Source organism: Physeter macrocephalus, chromosome 5 (genome assembly GCF_002837175.3).
Source record: "Physeter macrocephalus isolate SW-GA chromosome 5, ASM283717v5, whole genome shotgun sequence".
Lineage (NCBI taxonomy): Eukaryota > Metazoa > Chordata > Mammalia > Artiodactyla > Physeteridae > Physeter > Physeter macrocephalus.
The window spans coordinates 78,656,725-78,679,402 of NC_041218.1; the positions used below are offsets into that span (position 1 = coordinate 78,656,725).

The 22,678-nt window shown below is 38.7% G+C and overlaps 1 protein-coding gene across 1 annotated transcript in view; it reads left to right on the plus strand.

Moving 5' to 3' along the window:
* The window catches only part of LOC102983763 (phosphatidylcholine translocator ABCB4), a 77,883-nt gene that overhangs the window by 7,325 nt on the left and 47,880 nt on the right, over window positions 1-22,678 (plus strand). The window contains exons 4-13 of the mRNA XM_028490120.1: window positions 1,129-1,279; window positions 7,681-7,738; window positions 9,046-9,237; window positions 10,535-10,706; window positions 12,591-12,715; window positions 15,681-15,852; window positions 18,131-18,244; window positions 19,293-19,403; window positions 19,626-19,751; window positions 22,164-22,367. Coding sequence (XP_028345921.1) covers window positions 1,129-1,279; window positions 7,681-7,738; window positions 9,046-9,237; window positions 10,535-10,706; window positions 12,591-12,715; window positions 15,681-15,852; window positions 18,131-18,244; window positions 19,293-19,403; window positions 19,626-19,751; window positions 22,164-22,367 — 1,425 coding nt within the window. The remainder of the gene's footprint in view (window positions 1-1,128; window positions 1,280-7,680; window positions 7,739-9,045; window positions 9,238-10,534; window positions 10,707-12,590; window positions 12,716-15,680; window positions 15,853-18,130; window positions 18,245-19,292; window positions 19,404-19,625; window positions 19,752-22,163; window positions 22,368-22,678) is intronic.

The following is a 22,678-nucleotide window of genomic DNA, read 5'->3' on the forward strand; positions in this document are numbered from 1 at the left end:
CGGCATGTGGGATCTTCCCGGACCGAGGCAGGAACCCGCGTCCGCTGCATCGGCAGGCGGACTCTCAACCACTGCGCCACCAGGGAAGCCCTCTTAAAGGGATCTTATCCTCAAAACACAGAGGATCTGTTCCCCCCAACCCCTTTATAATTCTCCCTTTGAACTATCTGAATGTCTTTCTTTTTAAATTTTATGTATTTATTTTTGGCTGCGTTGGGCCTTCGTTGCTGCGCGCGGGCTTTCTCTATCCGCGGCGAGCGGGGGCTACTCTTCGTTGCGGTGTGCGGGCTTCTCATTGCAGTGGCTTCCCTTGTTGTGGAGCACGGGCTCTAGGCACGCGGGCTCAGTAATTGTGGCTCACGGGCTCTAGAGAGCAGGCTCAGTTGTGGCGCACGGGCTTAGTTTCTCCGTGGCATGTGGGATCTTCCCAGACCGGGGCTTGAACCCATGTCCCCTACATTGGCAGGCGGATTCTTAACCACTGTGCCACCGGGGAAGCCTTGAATGTCTTTTTAAAGGACATACTATGTGTGTGTATGTAAATGATGTCTACCCCTAGCTGCTTTTTTTTTTTTTTTTTTTTGCAGTATGCGGGCCTCTCACTGTTGTGGCCTCTCCCGTTGCGGAGCACAGGCTCTGGACGCGCAGGCTCAGCGGCCATGGCACACGGGCCCAGCCGCTCCGCGGCATGTGGGATCTTCCTGGACCGGGGCACGAACCCGTGTCCCCTGCATGGGCAGACTCTCACCCACTGCGCCACCAGGGAACCCCTCCGGGAACCCCTCCCTAGCTGCTCTTAATTCACTACCTCAGGAGCTCTGGAAAATCAAACAATATTTCTTAATGGAACCAAACCTTCGTCCCTTCTGATTATATTGCACTTATCCAAATAAGATAGTGATTAAATGGAGTTAGATTGATTTCCTCACAGAATACAAAATAAATAGAATCATGAAATTAATCTGTCAGTGATTGGATTGAAATTCTTTCTTCCCTAATACCTTTATTTGCAACTGTTACAAAAGTACTGACATTAAATAAAAATCCGAAGAACATATCATTGTGAAAAAAGAGAAATCCTGTTATACAAGCTAAGTATTCTTATCTTTTCTTTTCTTTATTTTTTAGTTTCGATATTCTGATTGGCAGGATAAATTATTTATGTCCTTTGGCACTATCATGGCCATAGCTCATGGGTCAGGTCTCCCCCTCATGATGATAGTATTTGGAGAAATGACTGACAGATTTGTTCATATTGGAGGAAACTTCTCCTTTCCAGGTAAGAATTTCTCTATTTAAAAAATATATATGTATTTTATATATATGTTTAACTGAGTGGAAGATTAGAAATTGATTTTTCTATTCATCATCTACTTGCTTCATGGTTCGGACATTTGGGTGACTCCAGATATCACAGAAGGGGTTGTAACATTCTCAGAAAACTTCCTCAAATACTCATTTAAATTTCAGCAAATCGGTGTGTGCTATTTGACTTTAAATATAGAATAAGGAAATACCCATCTCCAGAAAGTTTTGCATTTAAATAAAGTAAGGAAGTCAGTCTACGTGAGGACGGTGGAACTATAACAGAGTATGTCTGTGCAGTGTCCATCCCATTAGTGATTACTGATGAGCTTCAGAATACATCAGTTTGCGTGGTGGTACTTCTTAGCTATGCTCAGCTTGTAGGTCTGTTTCTGGTTTTCTTTTTTTTATCTCCCCCCATCCTTTTGGCTAAAATTAGACCCACTTTCTGTCTCTAATTTTTTTTTTTTCTTTTTTGCGGTATGCGGGCCTCTCACTGTTGTGGCCTCTCCCTTCGCGGAGCACAGGCTCCGGACGCGCAGGCCCAGCGGCCATGGCTCACGGGCCCAGCCGCTCCGCGGCATGTGGGATCTTCCCGGACCGGGGCACGAACCCGTGTCCCCTGCATCGGCAGGTGGACTCTCAACCACTGCGCCACCAGGGAAGCCCTGTCTCTAATTTTTGGATCAACAAGGTTGACTGTTACTTGATAGAATACTTTACTAAAGAGTGAATGGACTCAATGTGATAATGATGTGCTTTGAAACTCACTCAAAGGACTATAATTACTGAAGAGCCAAAGGAGTCCCATAAGTTAATGTCATCTATGTGAGAGGCTGTGTCAACAGCATTGGAGTGTGGTTTCTATGGACAAAGTTATTTTCATGTTAGCCAGAATTAACATAGAAAGGAAGATGTTCATGCTTTCTACGAAGCATGATAGCTCAGTTCCTCCCAAGAGACCTGTGAGTACTAGGCTGGAGAAGACCGAGTGAAGCTTTACTGGCACACAGATAGTGGAATAGAAGAAAAACAACTGATAAAGGAAAGGCAGCTTTCATAGTAAAGATATCTGAGAAAAAGTGGACTCTATAATTTAGATGACACTCAGTAAGAGTTTTCAGTGTTCACTGATTGAGAACTACGTATTTGGTTAGCATTGTAGGACTTAATTGTAATTACCTAAGAGAACATGATTGCTTAATTTATACAACAGGAAAAAAAAGCTGTACTTTACATAAATATTGATGAATATTAATGCCTTTTAGAAGTCTAGTAAAAGCATCCTTCGAAAGTTAAATCAAGATCCTACAAAAAAAGTTTATTTACTATCCAGTACTATTGTCTCTGAGAAGAACCTCTTTATAATAAAAATAACACCAATACTAGTAACCTTTCATTGTGTGTATCATGTGCTAGGTCTTATTTCACTTAAGCCTCACAAGAACCGTCCCACACAGTAGGTAATATTATTTTCTGTGACACATGAAGACACTGAGGCTTGTCCAAAGTTATACAGTATTAGGGCAGAATTCAAACCCAGGCCTTTCTGCCGTCCCAGGCATGCTCATGACCATATAGATTATCCTGCCAATGTAAATAACTTTCAACTTTAAAAAAATGTGTTTGGGAAAGTTGTTTTTTTGTTTTTTGTTTTTTTTTTTTCACGGTACGCGGGCCTCTCACTGTTGTGGCCTCTCCCGTTGCGGAGCGCAGGCTCCGGACGCGCAGGCTCAGCGGCCATGGCTCACGGGCCCAGCCGCTCCGCGGCATGTTGGACCCTCCCGGACTGGGGCACGAACCCGTGTCCCCTGCATCGGCAGGCAGACTCTCAACCACTGCGCCACCAGGGAAGCCCTGGGAAAGTTTTAAATGGATTACTTGTGCTTGACCAGTGGCCAAAACTTCAACACAAACACCATAAAGGTAAAATTGGAGTAAGATAGGATAGTTTAAAAAGCCTTCAAGGAAATGAGGAATTTTCTGTTTTCCTTTTACTTCTTATAAGATCTATAGAGCTATAAGACACACACACACATAACAGTAGGATGATGCCTATATTTGAACGCATCAATAAAAAATTGGTTTCAACTCAGGATTTTAAAAAATCAGATTAACAAATGAGTGGATAAACAAAATGTGATATATACATACAAGGGAATATTATTCAGCCTTAATAAGGAAGTTCAGACACCTGCTACAACATGGTTGAACCTTGAGAACATTATGCTAAGTGAAAAAAGTCTGTCACAAAAAGACAATTATTGTATTATTGCACTTATATGAGGTGTCTATAGTAGCCAAATTCATAGAAACAGAAAGTAAGAAAGTGGTAGCAGGCTTGGGGGAGGAGAAAATGGGGAGTTGTTGTTTAATGGGCATAGTTTCAGTTGGGGGAAGATGAAAAAGTTCTGGAGATTGGTTGTACAACAGCGTGAATATATTTAACACTACTTAACTATACACTTAAAATGGTTAAGATGGTTTTGTGTATATTATCACAATTAAATTTTTTTAAAAATCTGATGCAGTGCTCTTATCACAGGGGAGTTGGCATTTGGTTCGGTTTTATTCGTCCTATCTTTGTTTTTGCTAACACCAGAGTAATTCCACAACTTTCTTATTTGGAGTAGTTTGCTTGTCTTTTCTGTGTTTCTAATTATGCAACCATATTGCTTTGAAGCTGGAATGGCAGACAGGGACCATGTACTGTGCCCAGGGCTAAATTCAAGGTCTGTCTGGGGAATGGCATAAGCAAGTCACTTACAGACCTGTAATAGCTGGAGTGATAAACTCACCCGAGTTGCCAGCTTAGTTTCAGTGGCCTCCAAATTAAATGACACTCGGTCCTCTACAGCCAGATTTGTCATTAGGCATATTAGCTGTCTTGGAGGGTTTGGAATGGGAAGTCCCTCAAATGTTATTAATTCCAACGTCCACTCTTTAGTAGTGTGTACAAATAATATTCCCATGCCTCTTTGGAGAAGATGAAATTGTTATATTTCATACTCAGAGAGCTCATTGGTATGTTTACATTTGTAGAGTTTAGCAAAAATCCTGGGGTTTGAGAGGAGATAGAGTATTCAGCTGTACTTAGCTGAGCTCGCTAGCTCATCTCATAGAGATGGTGTTTATTTAGAGTCTGTTCTTTAGAATCGTTGGATTCTTGGACAGCTAGACCAAATGGGAGCCAAATGAGAAGGGAATGTTAGAAGAAAAAAAGGTTTAATTACAAGAGGGCCTGACAGTGACTTACTGTGAACAGAGCCCATCCTTGTCAACAGAATAAAGGCTCAGTGACAAGGTTGTTCCCCCACAATGACTCGGTTGTGCAGAAACTATGCATAAAACATTCCTCATCCAAACCTTAAGAATGGAGTCATAGGAAACAGTTTTTCTGCAGAGTATTAGGACCCTGATATTTTATGCCAAGTCTATGTGACTGTAATAATGTAGGAGATTCTGTGGAGAAATCGATACACCCTGTGTGCCCTTGCATTGCCACATAGATGAGAGGAAAAGGCAGGTTTGAGCCCCAGTTACCTTAATTAATTACCCACACTGCCAAAGCTGCCTGGACATGCACCAACTCTGTCCTGTGCTGAGTGTTTCTATATAATAAAAGAAGTCCTGGGCAGAATCAAGGAAGGCAGACATTGATTTACTTTGAGACTCAGTGACCTTATGTCATGTCTCCCCATGTAATCCTTAAGGTATACATTTATTATTTAGGCCCTTCCCAGCTTATGACTTTGGGCAAATTACTTAACCTCTATAATTCCTACTGTTCTCACCTTTGAAAGGTAGACTTACTGATAGAATTAAATGAGACAATTTATGGCAAGTGTCTGGAACATAAATATTGGGGGAAGACTAGCTGTAAGAACTTGGAAATGAAACAACCACTCTAAGATTCTGTTTCCCCATCTATAAAATGGATGAATTGTATGGGAGCTCTCTAAAATGAATAGGTGGCTTCTAGAATTCCCCATTTCCTCATTATGGGAGGCATTCAGGCAGACTAGAGTAGGAGTTCTCCATCCTGGAACCTTAGAATCAGTTGGGGACACTTTTTAGAATTATGATCTAGACTCAGCCAGAGGTTCTGATTCAGCTGGTCTTGGATGGAGCCTGGGCATCTATATTTTTTCACGCTCCCCACAGGATTCTAACAGGCAGACAGCATTGCGAAGCCTTCAACCACATAACTACTTAAAGACTGTTTAGGAGACTGCAGCCTAATAGGTAGCATCGGAGAAGACCAAGTCGAGGCCTTTTCCAGAAGTAATTCCATGAGATTTCCAGGTTTAGAATTCCAGATTTCGTTCCATGACTCTTCCAGGAACGAGACATCAACACACATTTGCCTCACCTTTGTCGTCAGGCAGCAGAAACTCTTGGTTTCCTGAGGGCTTTGGGGCTCCTACGGTTACTAATCCAGAATTAGATTGCCATTCTTGGCCTGGGACTCTGAGAAAGGAGCAGGTCAAACTTGGAATGTTTGTAGATTATCTTCTAGGAGGGAGGGTCAATCTGAGTTGTAATATTGGTGTTGGAGGAGAGTAAAACTCATTTTAGGATTTCACCTGATTTCTACGTTCAGGGGGAAAAAATAGCCAGGTACACATATATCTGCAGGTTTCCTGTGGTTTTGAACAATGGTTTCTACAAATACCACAGCTTTAGGATAGCTTGTCTGCCTCTAATTTGAAACACGGTTCCAATGTGGCATATCAAAGGTGTCAGATTTATGAACTCAGGAAGGAAATGAGCATGCAAAACTGAACGGATAAGAACAGAAGTAAAATACGGTCTGATTCCTCAAGGATCTAGTAACTGATAAAGAGCTAGATTAATAAGCAGAAACACTTCACTATGAACATCCGTAGAAAGAACAATCCTGAGGGAAAAAATTATGCCACCATCAGGGCCACATGCCTGGTAACTGATCCTGACAGTAGTTTAAAATAAATTTCTACCTTATTTTCCTTTGGAGGAAGTTAAGAATGATAACACAGCACCCAGAAAACATGATCTAAGGCTAGAACAAAGACTAGTTTCTCTCCTAGCATCATTGTAAATGGGAAATGCCTACCTTGGTGTGTTTTCTCATCAGTGCTGTGGTGACATTTTATCCTATTATTTTGTGAATGCAGTAGATATGGGCTGCTTTCTTTTTATTTTTTTCACTTTGTGTTTTTGAAAAAGTGAAAATAAGTCATTACCACATGAATCAATCACTGTAGTATAGTGTCAGGAGCTGTATGGTGTAGTGTTAGGACTCTCAGCCTACTTGCTAGCTGTGTGACTTTGGGTAAGTTACTTTATCTTCCTGTGCTTCAATTTCTTCATCTGTAAAATGGGAATTTATGAAATAGTCCTACCTCATAGAGTTGCTGTGAAACTTAAACGAAGTAATGCATGTAAAGTGTTCAGAACAATGCCTGGCATATAATAAATGCTCAATAAATCCTAGCTATTACTAAAACATGTAAACCAGAAAAGGCACATTGACATTTTTATCAAATTAGTTCAAATTAAAAGACAGTTTCCAGGCTTCCCTGGTGGCGCAGTGGTTGAGAGTCCGCCTGCCGATGCAGGGGACATGGGTTCGTGCCCCAGTCCGGGAAGATCCCACATGCTGCGGAGCGGCTGGGCCCGTGAGCCATGGCCGCTGAGCCTGCGCGTCCAGAGCCTGTGCTCCGCAAAGGGAGAGGCCACAACAGTGAGAGGCCCGCGTACCGCAAAAAAAAAAAAAAAAAAAGACAATTTCCTTCCAGTTAATACTGCTTTAAAAATACCAAAATACAGGACTGCTGATAACCAGCACAGGGAATGCAGGATGGTGACTGATTGCCAGTGATCCACTGACTTGTCTTTGAGCAACTCAGCTATCTTTCTTTTCTTTAACTTTTCTTCCTTTGCAATGAATGTAATTCAGCCTTTCTATTACTTACGTTGTGAGGAAGCATGTAAGGGAAAACACACACATATAGTAAAGTAAGGTCAAAAGAAGCAAGTATGTGGAAAGTGCTTTGCACCACTAAGAAAAAAAGTGCCCCTTAAATCTTGTGTTTTCTATGTGGACCATTTCTCTTTTCCTCCTCTGCCTTCTGTATGCCCTCATCAGCTCCTCTCTGCTGCCTTAGGAAGCTGCTTTGCTTACAGGCCCAAGACCTCTAGGAAGGGGGCTGAACCTGGGAGGCCTTCACTTCCCCCAACTGGACCCTGAATGCACCTAAACCCTTGGGCCCTTTACATGAGTCAAATGAAAAGAGTGACTTGAGAGTGAAAAGGAAAGAGAAAAAAGATTTTTAAAACCTGGCAGTGCCTTTCAAAAATGTCTTATTTTTGTTTTGTTTTGTTTTTATTTAGTGAATTTTTCCTTGTTAATGCTAAATCCAGCCAGAATTCTGGAAGAAGAAATGACTAGGTAATTGGCTAATATATCTATATATACATATGTACTTCTTTATGGTGTACTTTTAAAAAACATTTCATTTGAAAATAATTTCAAACTTACGAATAGTTTTAAGAATGTACAAAGAGTCCCTATATACACTTTACCTTTTGTTAGACTCTTTAACCTATTGTTTTCATTTATTCCCCCTCCCCTGCCATTTAAATAAGCTGCACAGAGTATGACCCTTTACTCATAAATTCTTCAGCATGATTCCTAAGAATAGGACATTTTCTTTACAACCACAGTACAGTTATCAACCTCAGTACATTTAATATTGATACAATACTTTGATCCAATCTACCATCTGTATTCCAATTTTGTCCATTGATCCAGTAATGTCATTTATGGCATTTTTCCCCTCATTCAGCCTTCTTCGTAGAAATCCCAAAAGCCTGTCACATAACGTTTGTATGTTTACTTATTCAATTAACGCTGCTGACGTAAATGAGTACTGTCTGTTTGCCATAGCAGGCCTGAAAGGCTTCTGTCTGGAAACAGTTTGTAAAATGATGTAGAAAATATATTTGAGAGTATTGAAATTGAATTTATTACTTTTAAAGATAGTAACTTTTGGGACTTCCCTCATGGTCCTGTGGTTAAGACTCCACGCTTCCAGTGCAAGGGGCACAATTTCCATCCCTGGTAGAGGAACTAAGATGCCACATGCTGCGGGGCGTGCCCCCCAAAATAAAAATAAATTAATTAAATTAAAAAAAAATAAAGATACTAACTTTCCTCTAATTTAGTTAAGACTTCACTCCAAATTGGTTTGAATTCATGACATTTTAGCATTCTATTTTTAAAACACCTTTCAACTTCTGCCAATTAAGAAGAGGGTTTTTTGTTTTTTGTGTAAACAATACGGGAAAACTTATACTAAGAACCATTTTGCATGCTCGGTCTGTTTAGTCCTGTAGTTGCAATGTGGTGCACTTTTTAAGTACAGTAAGATATGCAAGTCTAGAATATGAATTGTGAAAGAGTCAAATTGTGTTTACAAACTGTCAATATCAGTTCTAAAATGGTTCATGAACACCATTATATTTTTGCAGTTAACCACAAAACTTTATTTTACCTTTGGCTGATAATTCAAGTGGATAGATTTGCCATTATCCTCTTATAATTTAAGAAAAGAGAAAAAAATTAATGTGTGTTTGTTACAATGTCCTACACGGTCTTTGTGATCTGTCTGTAAATTTACTAATTCCCAGTTCTGAATATTTCTCCCCAAAGAGATAAAGACTATATTTAAAAGAAACTTTTGAATTATTTTCCAGATATGCATATTATTATTCAGGATTAGGTGCTGGAGTTCTTGTTGCTGCCTATATACAAGTTTCATTTTGGACTTTGGCAGCTGGCCGACAGACTAAGAAAATTAGGCAAGAGTTTTTTCATGCTATTCTACGACAGGAAATAGGCTGGTTTGACATCAATGACACCACTGAACTCAATACTCGGCTAACAGAGTAAGTATATTGTTAACACCACACTTTCATAAAGAAATTAACTGCTAAGTATGTGAAAATTTGTCAAAGGAAGATTTTAAATGAAAAAAATTTTTTTCCTAGATTAAGCATTTGGTGTGTATTGGGAATAGATCATCTGATAGCCATCTTTAGCAATTCGAGCCTATGCCGAAGTGTATTTTCCTTATGTGTTAGTTTTTTTTGCCTTAGTTATGTAGTAGGTGTATTTGAGGAATGAGCTTACATCCTTTACTTGTTTATCTCTCATGGAGATAAACAGATATTTATCGCAGGCCTGACAGATATTAAGATGACCCTTAAGATGGATGAATGAGTGAATCAATGATTGAATGAATTCACAAAGAGACTTGTCTTAGTACTTGTTGACTCTTCACTTATTCAACAAATATTTGAGGGCCTATTGTGTGCCAAACAGTGTTCTAGATGTTTGTGATATACCAGTGAATGAGACAAAGATCTCCATCCTCTTGTTGCTTACGTTCCAGCAGGCGGAGACAGATGATAAGCTTTTTCTGACTGGAGGTCCTGGCAAGAGGGTAGTGAGCATATGAGATCCAAGAGGAGGGAGGATCAGATCATGTAGGGCCTGGCTGGCCTCAGCTTTGCCACTGGGCAATTTTTTTTTTTTTTTGCGGTAAGCGGGCCTTTCACTGTTGTGGCCTCTCCCGTTGCGGAGCACAGGCTCCGGATGCGCAGGCTCAGCGGCCATGGCTCACGGGCCTAGCCGCTCAGCGGCATGTGGGATCTTCCCAGACCGGGGCACGAACCGGTGTCCCCTGCATCGGCAGGCGGATTCTCAACCACTGCGCCACCAGGGAAGCCCGCCACTGGGCATTTTTGATCTGAGGAGTAGCATGTTAGATTTCCATTTTCAAAAGATCACACTGGCTGCAGTATTGAGAATAGAGTGGGTTGAAAATATCATCAAGGGTAGAAGCAAGGAGCCCTTCCCTATTCCTGTTGCAATGCCCTTCCTAGCTCCTGCTTTGAAACAAATTGACGCCTACGTTCAAAATGCTAATGTTTCTCTAACAGGATTAACTAATTGAATAGCATCAACTTTTAATATTAACTTCTTAGAAGCGTGAACTAATCCTGAATTTCTTCCTTTGTACGGTATTTAGGTGGGGAAAAATGGCATTCAAGAGGCTAAGACTGTGAAAGAGGCTTGCAGGAGTCTGAACGAGTGTTGCCTGTCTCTGTTTGTTAGATGTCTGCTTCACCTTTCTGACTGAAGACCTCCTGCCTGTAACCACTTAGGTGTGATCTTTTTTAGTGACGTCTCCAAAATCAGTGAAGGAATTGGTGACAAGGTTGGAATGTTCTTTCAAGCAATAGCCACGTTTTTTGCAGGATTCATAGTGGGGTTTCTCAGAGGATGGAAGCTCACCCTTGTGATAATGGCCATCAGCCCTATCCTGGGACTCTCTACAGCTGTTTGGGCAAAGGTATGTGAAACGTGGGCATTTCCATGTGTGTTAACCCACGCAGACAGAGTTATTTTCAATATGCAGGATTCTGGTACTTGTGCAGATCCATGTTAAATGTCATTTGAAACCACATCCAGGAGCATGTTGTTAATCTGGTGTTCTAATAAGGAAGATTGTTTTTTTGTTTTGTTTTGTTTTGTTTTGTTTTTATGTTCTTTCCTTTTTTTTTTTTTTTTTTTTTTTTTAAATTTGCGGTACGCGGGCCTCTCACCGTTGTGGCTCCTCCCCCTGCGGAGCACAGGCTCCGGACGCGCAGGCCCAGCGGCCATGGCTCACGGGCCCAGCCGCTCCACGGCATGTGGGACCCTCCCAGACCGGGGCACGAACCCTCGTCCCCTGCATTGGCAGGCGGACTCTCAACCACCGCGCCACCAGGGAAGCCCAGGAAGATTGTTTTTAATGTGATTCAAAATGTCACAGTTATTACCTCAGTTACATTTTGTTTTTGGAACTGTTACTACTTTAGGTAAATCTTCTGGCATACTAATTTAAATTACATAAATGGTCATGTCCTTATTTCAGGAAACATAATTTAAAAATATGACATTCCTTCAAACTATTGCATGAATATAAAACATTTAAATAAGTTTAGATTTGTCCTATTTATTTTTAATTGTTACCTGTGACAGTTAAATGGCACTCTGACAATTTTGCCTTGCGGTAAAATCCACAAAACCTGTTCTATTTCAACCAACACTCCAGAGTTGAGAAACTTTACTGGCAATTTTTGCTCATTCTGGGGTTGATGATTTACTTAGTAGACTCTGGCATCTCTTTTGTTTCGATTCTTCCTTTGCTGTTCTCCTGCAACATCTTGTTTAGACATCTTATTCAGTAGAATGCCTGTTGAGTAGGTCTGGAAGTATGGTTTTCAAAGTGATTAAAAATCGTGACACAATAAAAAAAGGATGGTGAATCCTTTCCAAGCAGTAAGGTTTTATTTTAGTCTATTTTGCAATTAACAGAGAAAAAAACAGTAGTAGATACAGAACTGGACACTATTCCCAAGAACACTATATAGAGAATTATGTGTGGATTTCCTTTTGCTGACTCTGTTACCGAATGAAGTCGGGCTGCTGCCGCTTAAAAAAAAAATCAATACTTGCAAAAGTTGGTAGAAAGGAAAGTTACTTTTAATCAGAATGCTTGCAGTCTGGGGAGATGGTGGACTTGGTGTCCCCCAAAAACCATCTCTGAAGATTCTGTTCAGTCATGAAAGCTTTTCAATGGAAAAGGGGAAGTAACCTCAGTTAAATGTTGAGATAGGGGGTCAGAATCATTGCCCTCCTCCACTGCCTGCAGGCTTGTTGACCTCTTGTGATCTTTCTTTAGATGTTATCTTGTTCACACAGTTTGTTCACGAGATTATTGAAGGGGAAGCTAGGGAAAAGATCTGGTCATCTTAATTACTTATTCTGCATTTCTACATCTTTGATCTATGGAAAGAATCAACAAGTTAGGCAAAGTATTGTGTGATCAAAAGATCTGAAAGGTGTGCTAGGGCTGGAGGTGAGTAGAGCATGGGGGTGCCTGGTTTAAGGTTAATGACAAGACCAAGGGGCCTCCTGCAGAGAGAGAGCTCTTTCCTGCAAAGGGCGCTTTCTTGCCGAAAGCTGCTTAGGACTCCTCTTGGGGAGCATATCACCAGGGCGGATCAAATCCGCCCCTTGTAGGGAGTGGAAGCAGCCGTTGGATCGGGTACAGTGAGTGTGGTTTGCTTCATATCTACAATGTTTGATAAAGGACAGGGTTTGGGAAGAAAAAGTAAGTGAAAGAGTTGATCAGACTGTCTTTTAACATTTTTCCCCATACAAAAGGCATGAATGTTTCTCTTTTTTCCAGATACTCTCAGCATTTAGTGACAAAGAACTAGCTGCATATGCAAAAGCAGGTGCTGTGGCAGAAGAGGCTCTGGGGGCCATCAGGACTGTGATAGCTTTTGGGGGCCAGAACAGAGAGCTGAAAAGGTCAGAAAAGTTCTTTGTCCACTAGTTCAAAGAACCCACTTTTACATTTTGTTACTTATTCTTTTGTGATATGTGTCTACTGCTTTCCTTTACCTACTATTAACCCCCCACCCACAAAATATAGGCACCCTTTACTGATGGCTAGAGTTTAACGTCGGACTTTACAGCAGGGTTCTGACCTTTTTATGTTCCATGGACTTCTTTGGCAGTCTGATGAAACCTATGGACTCCCTTCTTAAAATAATGATTTTCAATGCATAAAACAAAATACGTAGGATTACAAAGGAAACCAATTATAGTGAAGTACAGTTATCAAAACATTTTAAAACTGTCATGTGGTAATTACATATCTCTATTCTTAACCTATTAAATATTAAGAACTAAATACGGGTCACATATTTACTGTAATTCAAAGTAGGGTTGCAGGTAAAAGATACTTTAAGATATCTGTAACAATTAGAACAGTGGTATGAAAATGATCTAGGATTTCTTTGGCAGCAAAGGCACAGTTACTGCTAACCATACAGCAGTTTGTTGCCTGCCTTGAGAATTGAAGGAAATGCTAAATTCCGGTTAGAGGTTAGTGAAATTAAATACGTAAATTTTTTCCCCTTCAAGTTCCTTAACCAGGGATTCCAGGTGGAGTACCCCTGCTCTAAAGGAACTTGATCGGTGAAAACCTATATGCCAGAACAAAGCCCCCTAATAAAGGCTACGCAGCTCCACTTAAATGCCCCAACCAGTTTTCTTTAAATAATAACATCCCCTAATATAGCTGAAGTATGACTCCATGTGAAGTATTTTCTTTCGCCATCCTATGGGACTCCTGATACCCACAACTCTTTGAAAGAGAAATTCTCTGGAAATTCTCCAGCCTTAAAAGCAAAGGTTCCCCACTCCCCTCTTTTTCATTTTCTATTTTTCTGTTCCTTAAGCCCTCTTCAAAGCCAGCCTATGCCTGGTTCTCTAACTCTTCCTTTTTCTCTCTCACTGCTGCTTCCTGTACACAGTAGCCCACACACGTCAGGATGAGTGTAATCAGTGCCTCTCCATTAGCAGCAGTAAGTGAGCCGCCTCAGTGAAGGTAATTACAGCATGTCCACCACTGTCCCTGGAGCCCCGTGTCACGCTGGGGCTGACGTGCCCACATCTTGTGGTCGGGCCACCTGGGACTAAGCACAGTGCTGGGCATCGCGAGCTGGCTGTCTCCCCAGGGGCGCAGCTCAGCTAAATGTATGCATCGTCCAACACTGAGGAAACAACACTGGAGAGTAGGGTGCTTTAAATAATTGAAAGACATGATTTTTGGTGGCAACGTACATTTAAAAAAAATGAACAAATTCTCAACATCTTATTTGGTTAAACTGAAAAAGATATGATGTTGTTTGTCTTTTGTTAGAAATGGAAATGCTCTAATGTATGTGGTATTTTCTCTAAAGTCTCATTGTATATCAGTGGATTTTTATTTTCTGGTTTTAGGGAGCCAAAATCAAAATTTATAGACTCTTTGCATCTAGCATGGAAGGCTTAACTGAAATTGATGGAAAAAATATTGTTATTTGACAGAACCATTCTAGACATTTATACCTTTATGTCAAATCCTAGAAGGCAGTAATATGAATTTTAATTAATATTCAAAAATATGACAATAATAGAATGAGTGATATTTAGGAAGACATTAAATTCTAAAACAATAGTAATAATAATAGGAATAGGAATTATCAGGTTTTGCCAACTATACGCCAGCACTGTACTAACAACTTTCTATCATTATCTGTCAGCCTCATAATTGTCTTGCAAGGTAGGCATTAGTAACTCCATTTTATAATGCCATTTGCAGCAACATGGATGGACCTAGAGCTTATCATCCTAAGTGAAGTAAGCCAGACAGTGAAAGACAAACATCATATGATATCGATTATATGTGGATTTTAAAAAAATGATACACATGAACTTATTTACAAAAGAGAAAGAGACTCACAGACATAGAAAACAAACTTACAGTTATCAAAGGCAAAAGGGAGGGGAGGGATAAATTAGGAGTTTAGGAATAACATATACATACTACAATATATAAAATAGATAACCAATAAGGACCTACTGTATAGCACAGGGAACTATACTCAATATCCTGTAATAATCTATAAGGTAAAAGAATCTGAAAAAGAATATATATATGTATGTATAACTGAATCACTTTGCTGTACACCTGAAACTGACACAACATTGTAAATCAACTATACTTCAATTAAAAAAAGAGTAACTCCATTTTACAAGTGATGAAACTAAAATCTAGAAAAGTTGAGTAAGAGCCTATATCCCATAAGTAGAGACCACTTTATAACCTTGTACACAGTAGGTTGTGTACAAGGTTGTACACAACCTTGACAGTTGAAGGTCAGCCTGATCAAAACCGAAACAAAACAAAAACCAAACCAAAGCAATACAAAAAAGCAAAAGCACAAGTATAAGTACACAAACATATAAAATTCCTGTCCCTCACCCAATGTGGCTGTGGAAGGAGGGTTTTCTCTGGAGAAGACAAATTGGCCTGTGTTAAGAATCTGTTTTAAGAGACCCAAATAGTATTTACATTTTGGCGTCATTCCTGGTTGGCTTGGCTTGGTTTCTCTTCTTCCACCTTTACCTTGACTTGTGATGCTGGCCATGAAGGGATGGTGAGGTTCTCCCAGGGATGGGAGTTCAATCCTGGAACAGCTATGGGAACATTGGTGGGGCTGGTAGGGACCACGGGAGATGGGTCCAGGCCAGTAAAGAAAAGGCTCAGATGGGTTCTAGTCCTGGCCGATCCTGAATTGGTTGAGTTCCCAGGAAGCTGGGTCTCACCAGGGGTTTCTGACTTTTATGGCTTTGTGCCTTAAACCTCCAACTATCAAGGAGGTGGATATGGCTCAGATTATGGATTGTTTTCTTTTTATCATGTTTTCCCCTCATTTTCTGGTAGGTATCAGAAACATCTAGAAAATGCCAAAAAGATTGGAATTAAAAAAGCTATTTCGGCAAACATTTCCATGGGCATTGCCTTCCTGTTAATATATGCATCATATGCGTTGGCCTTCTGGTATGCATCCACTCTAGTTATAGCAAAAGAATACACTGTTGGAAATGCAATGACAGTAAGTTGTTTTCCTAATATTTATGAAGAATCTGAAAATGTTGTTTATCCATCTACCTTTTCTTTTCTTTCATTCTCCTCCTTTTTGAAGGATGAGCCATGGTTATAGGCTTTTTTCATTCTGTAAATCTTTGCTCTGTCCTGTGGGCAGAGCTGACCTTCTAGAATACACAGGGCATAACATGTAGATAGACCAATTGAGAAACATATGGAGCATATAAATTTTAAAAAATGGAATGAATTTATGAATGAACAAATATGCATTGGCGCCATCCTCATTCTGCCTTTGAGTTTCATTATATAAGAAAGTAAACATTATTATACATAGGTCATACTATGAGAGAATTTTAAATTTACATGATATAAAACATCAGCTATCCAAATACAAGATGAAAAGTTATTTTAGTTTCTTTTTCTTTTACAAAATGAAAATAGCTTCATTTTTTTATTATAAAAATATATACTAGTTATACAAAGAATTAGAATAATTTTAAAAATTAGAAATTACTTATAATTAGAATTACTTATGATCTAATAATCCATATATACTTAATGATAACTTTTGGTGTATATCTTCTGGATTATTTTCTATATGTGGATTTTTTTTCCTTTCAAAACTGGGATTGTATTATGCATACCTTTTTGTAAACGTTTTATAAACTAGCAATGTATTGTGACCTTCTTTCCACGTTAGTGATGGTCAGGGCAACACGTAACCATTCAACTAGCTATGTTTTAAAACCTACACTTCCCTATCTTTCTAAACAGAGGACATGGAGCACTATTTGACCCCTTGATGATGGCTTAGGGACATTATGAAAATTTATCATTTCAAAATGTTCTCTAGGGTGGTACCTTCAGACTACATTGACGTTTTGAGGGCTGTTTGGCTGACTGAGCTTTCATCATTGCTTAGTCTGTTTTTTCTCCTTTTGGTCTCCTCTCTGGTTGTCGGCTCGGAAGCTCTCCACCTCTCTTTACTTCCTCATTTGCTAAATTTTATGAAGAAAGGAGATTGAACCCTGACTCTGCCGTTCACCCTTTGTGATGAGTGTGCCCTCTCTGGCCTGGTCTCCCCATTTGTACTATGCAGACAGTGACTTCTCCTGAGTAGGGCTACAGAGTGATACCCGTGATGCAGGGAGCCCAGCGATGCCCTCTGCATAAAGACTTAGAACTCTAGTGCATTGACTTCATAGCATTGCTTTTGGTAGAGATGGTTTTGCTCTCTTACTGGTCTTCCTCTGTATTGCAGATAGTGGATTGATATTTGAGTTCTGGGTATGTGAAGTGTTACTGTCTTCTGAGAAAAGACAAACTATAAGTAGATGTTTCAGCATGCCCAGAGATAAAGGAGTAATTTCTCTTCATTTATGTTTTCTTCAGTTAACGTTTGTTGATAATCTGGATTGCTGAAGCTATAGTGTTGACTTTTCTATATCAATTTATTTTCCTAGTGATAAAAATATAAAGGAAAATGTGTTTTGTGTGCTATAGTACAGAATAATTGTATAACGGAATTATTAATCATTGCACACAGGTGTGATTTAGTGTTTTATAATGTGTGAACTATTACTTTTTATATTAAAAGTCTTACAAAAATATGTATTAATACATAACATAGTACTTATTTATTTTTTTTTGCGGTACGCTGGCCTCTCACTGTTGTGGCCTCTCCCGTTGTGGAGCACAGGCTCCGGACGCGCAGGCTCAGTGGCCATGGCTCACGGGCCCAGCCGCTCCGCAGCATGTGGGATCTTCCCGGACCGGGGCACGAACCCGTGTCCTCTGCATCGGCAGGCAGACTCCCAACCACTGCGCCACCAGGGAAGCCCAACATGGTACTTTTTAAGGAAAATTTCATGGGGCCAAAATCTGTTTTATCTTGAACATTCTGTGTAATTCCATGCATAGTTAGAGAAAATCATATAGGACTGAAAAATACTACTGATGGAAAATGTTTTCCTCTGGTGGCAGTAGCTTCAGAATCAAGGAAATAGGTTTGAAAAATCTTTCTGACTTTGTCTAAGTCCAGGAGAAGAGCAACAGATAGTTTGGCAAGCTAGACAAAAAAAATATTTTTGAGATTGAAGAAACCTGTTCATGCAATAAAAGGCTATAGTAACCTTGTAAATTTTGCTCTTTTGCCAAAAACATTTTAAAGGGATAAACCTAATCACGATCCTTTGGGTAGTGTATGTTCCAAACAAATCATATTTGAGATGATGGTGGACTCCAGAATAGGACTTATAACTTTTCCTTGTGTTCTTTTTGCTCAGGTCTTTTTCTCAGTCATGATCGGAGCCTTCAGCATTGGACAGGCTGCTCCCTGTATTGATGCTTTTGCCAATGCAAGAGGGGCAGCATATGCGATCTTTGCTATTATTGATAGTGTGAGTCATTTATTATTTTAATGGCAAAAAATTCTTTGAGGTCTGGCTAATTAAATCTGGCTTTCGGTTAAATGTCGTATGAAAATTATGCCAAGTGAACAACCTCTCCTTAGTAATGAATGAAATCAAATGCCTCTTATTAATATTTCTGAAAGTTTATCTTTAAATAATCAAATAGCACTGAACTCATTTTGGGAAAGTACATCTGCACTAGTGTGTTATTATTAGAGTTCAAAGCAAAGATGTTTGTCTTCCTAGTTTTCCTCCTTTTCTCTTTCATTTTGTAGCCAGACTAAGAATATTACAATTTGTATACAGGATGAGTGGATGGAAAAATTACTGGTGGGACCAAAATTGATAGTATGCTTTGCCGTGGGTTGCCCCCTGTAAAAAAAAAAAAATCACTGTGCATATGATATAATTTTGAATCAACTATATTGCATAAGTTGTACTGACTGCAGTGAAATAAAGAAAATCATTTTGACATAAGTATGTCACTGCATTTACACAGAGAAAATGCAAACTAGGTAATTGAAATGTGATTGTTTAATCCAAGCAATTCCTATTTCATTAATCTAAGTCATGAGAAAATTGTTCAGCTTCTGCATATATACAAAATTTACATCGTTCCTAAATAACTTGGCTCTAACCAATTGTTCAGTCTTCTCAACCCAGTCCATTACATTTGTTGTTTAGGAATAAGCTTATTTTCACTAAATGGTGAAATACCTGGATATATCCATGATAGTATGTTTTTGTTATTGCAGCTGTAGGAATGTGCATGTTTGACCATTTAGAACATTTATGAGGATATGCCAGAAACTTAACGTGAAATATCGTATGCAATGAAACGAATACATCCCTTATGTACTTTTCAAGAAAAGCCTATTTTCTGAGAAGGAATATTTCCTTAAACACACAAACACACACCATCTTCAACTTGAGATGCCATTCTGGGTCCTATTTTTGGAATTTGCTGAAGCATATTCCTTAAAAATGCAATTGTTTGCCCTGTGATGGAATAGTCATTGAATTTTGTTTTATTTAGAATCCTAAAATTGACAGTTTTTCAGAGAGAGGACACAAACCAGATAACATCAAAGGGAATTTGGAGTTCAAAGATGTTCATTTCTGTTATCCAGCTCGACCTGATGTCAAGGTATTGTAAGTAATATTTATAGGAATTCCTAATTCAGACTGATTGTTTAATCATCTTAAGGAATCCGTAGTCTCTATTATTTTGATATGTATGTGCTTTTTTCCTTTTGAGATTATATTCCCTTATTTGGTACTTCTTTTCCAAATTTAAAATTGAATCAGATTACTCCCCTTTTAGGCTTCTGTTGTGAAGTGTGTTCTTTTTCTCTCTTTTCCCTCTAAGATCTTAAAGGCCCTCAACTTGAAGGTAGAGAGCGGTCAGATGGTGGCCCTGGTTGGGAACAGCGGCTGTGGGAAAAGCACGGTGGTCCAGCTGATACAGAGGCTCTACGACCCCACAGAGGGCATGGTAAGTGGGAAGAGCCATGTTCTCCAAAATGGGAAGCTGGATACCAATTAGCCCTTTGAAATTGTTTTGTTTGTTAACTAATTTGCATGTGAATCCAATTTTGGTAAAAAGACTACAGAATTGCAATGCATCTAGATAGTGCATTCAAAACGTTGGGCTGTTTTAACAAAAGTATTCAAGATGATAAAGGCCAAAGAAGCTAGACAACACTCTCCTCTGTTCCAACTAAGCTTTTCATAACCCACTAGGTCACTGGAAAATAGTCATCCAAACCACTGGGAGGACTTACTAAGTTTGGTCAAAAATATTCCATATAGCAATTATTAATAACCTTGTGTTCAGGATCACAAGAAATCTTAGGACAGTAATTAAATTCATCAAAGGCAGTTGAGTTTTTTTAAATGTTGGAATATCTGAAGGGGAAAGTGGGTTAGTCTCTAAGAAGCTTCTGGGGACATGGGGAACAGTAATGGCCTAGGGAATATTTTTTTGGCCTTTAAAAATTTTGTTATAAATTCTAACTTATTTATATTTATTGGAGTATAGTTGATTTACAATGTTGTGTTAGTTTCAGGTGTACTGCAAAGCAGAATATATTTTCTGAGAAGAAAACATTCTCTTACATAATCACAAAACAATCATCAAAATCAGTAAATTTAATGTTAATACAATACGAGCCCACAGTATATATTCAGATTTCCTCAGTTGCACCAACTTTTGGACGTTGAGTTTACCTGACATTGAAATGTATTATAATTCAACAATAATGAAAACAGAAGTTTACAAGTTACAAAGAAAAACAAAAAAACCTAAAAAGGCATTGAGATAGAACAGAGATTGCAGGAATGAATACAAAGTTTTCTAGGATACACAAATTATTTATTTATTTACTTTAATAAAATTAACAAACCTTCTTTGAAAAATCTGATACACCAAGGAGGAACATAGGGCCATCCTCATTTCCTAAAGCAAACTCTAGGTTGGTTCAAGTGTAAACAGTTTTATTCATTTTTAAAAAAGAACATAGTAAATACTAACCATTGAGGATAAGCATTTGAAAACATCTTATTTTTAAAATTATTATTGGAGTAATACATTTTTTAAAGAAATTACACGTCAGCAGGGAGAAAAGTCTTCAGAAATTCTATAACTCAGAGATATTCACTGTTCATATCGTGATTTAGCAATTTTATTACTGCTGAAATAATAGAAAAAATGCCCAGTGGTACAGTTGACTGACTCAATTTTTCCTTAAATCTCTCCCTGTAAAAATCAGTAAAACTGGGCTTCCCTGGTGGCGCAGTGGTTGAGAGTCTGCCTGCTGATGCAGGGGACACGGGTTCATGCCCTGGTCCGGGAAGATCCCACATGCCACAGAGAGGCTGGGCCCATGAGCCATGGCCGCTGAGCCTGTGCGTCCGGAGCCTGTGCTAGACAACGGGAGAGGCCACAACAGTGAGAGGCCCGTGTACGGAAAAAAAAAAAAAAAAAAAATCAGTAAAACTATAATAAAAGAAAGCAATAAATTGGAACAAATAATTTATGATATATGTGGGAAAACTATTATAATCACTATTTTAGAAATTAATGTGAATCTATCACAGGATATGAACATGCAAATCTTCCAAGAATAAATGTAGATTTGTAAAAAGTTTAAAGAAATGTTCAACCTCACTTATAATTGTATATGAATTAAAATAAATATAAGCTACCACCACACACTTATTAATTAGAAAAGACATTTAAATGATAAAAGCTAATAAATTACAATAAAGCAGATATTTATATATTCCTGCTGACATTGTAAATTATTAAAAATCTTTTTAGAGGGTTGTTTATTCAACCTTTGATCAGCAAATAATAAATGCCCAACATATGCCAGTCATTGTATAAGTTAAGCAATTGTTATCGGAGAAGAAAAAATAAATCATACTCTTTGGCCTGGTATTTCTATGCTTTTACAATGATTGTCCTTCAGTGTTCCTTGAAGGAAGCCAGATATTCAGCAGGTGGGAAATGCTGAAGTAAATTATGGTATATTACATACAGTAAAACATCATAATGCCATCAAAATGATATGTAGACTAGGTAGGTAAAGGGACATTTTTATTCAGATTTAGTAATGGTAAGCAAAAATAATAGTTATGCCAAAAATGTATAACTGAATATATAATCACTTATGGAGAATAATCCATCCATAAAAGAACTGTATATGTAAGATAATAAATATCAAAAGAGAGAATACACTTTTTATTTTTAGTCTTCCACAATGCTTTATTTCCAATTCTCATTTCTAACCACTGAAATAAGTTAAATATTAGCTAAGGCTTTTTTGGTAACAAATTAAAGAGTCTTGATACTTTATACATCAGAAGGTTTAAAATATTCAATGGAAGTATTTTGTTTTTTCAGATTACCATCGATGGGCAGGATATAAGGATGTTTAATGTAAGGTATCTGAGGGAAATAATTGGAGTGGTGAGTCAGGAGCCGGTGCTCTTTTCTACCACCATTGCTGAAAATATTCGTTATGGCCGTGGAAATGTAACAATGGATGAAATAAAGAAAGCTGTCAAGGAAGCCAACGCCTATGAGTTTATCATGAAACTTCCACAGGTAAAGCCTCTGTTAATGTAGTTGCCCTCGAAATGAGAATTTCAACTCATGTGAGTTCTTTCTTCAAAGGTTAATCTAATAATGTTTGAGGTAAAAGGTTGTCCAACTTTGCTAGGTAAGTCCCTTGAATTATCCAGTGGGAGCCTATAGCTTGGTACATGAAGCATACAAAATTTTATACAGAGTATGTTAGTAGTTTGTCAGAATTCGATATTATTTATTTTATTATAATTTGTGACTCATTACGATGGTCAAAATGAAGCTCCCTGATATCTTCATGAATTTCTAGACTCCATAGCTTTTTCTACTTG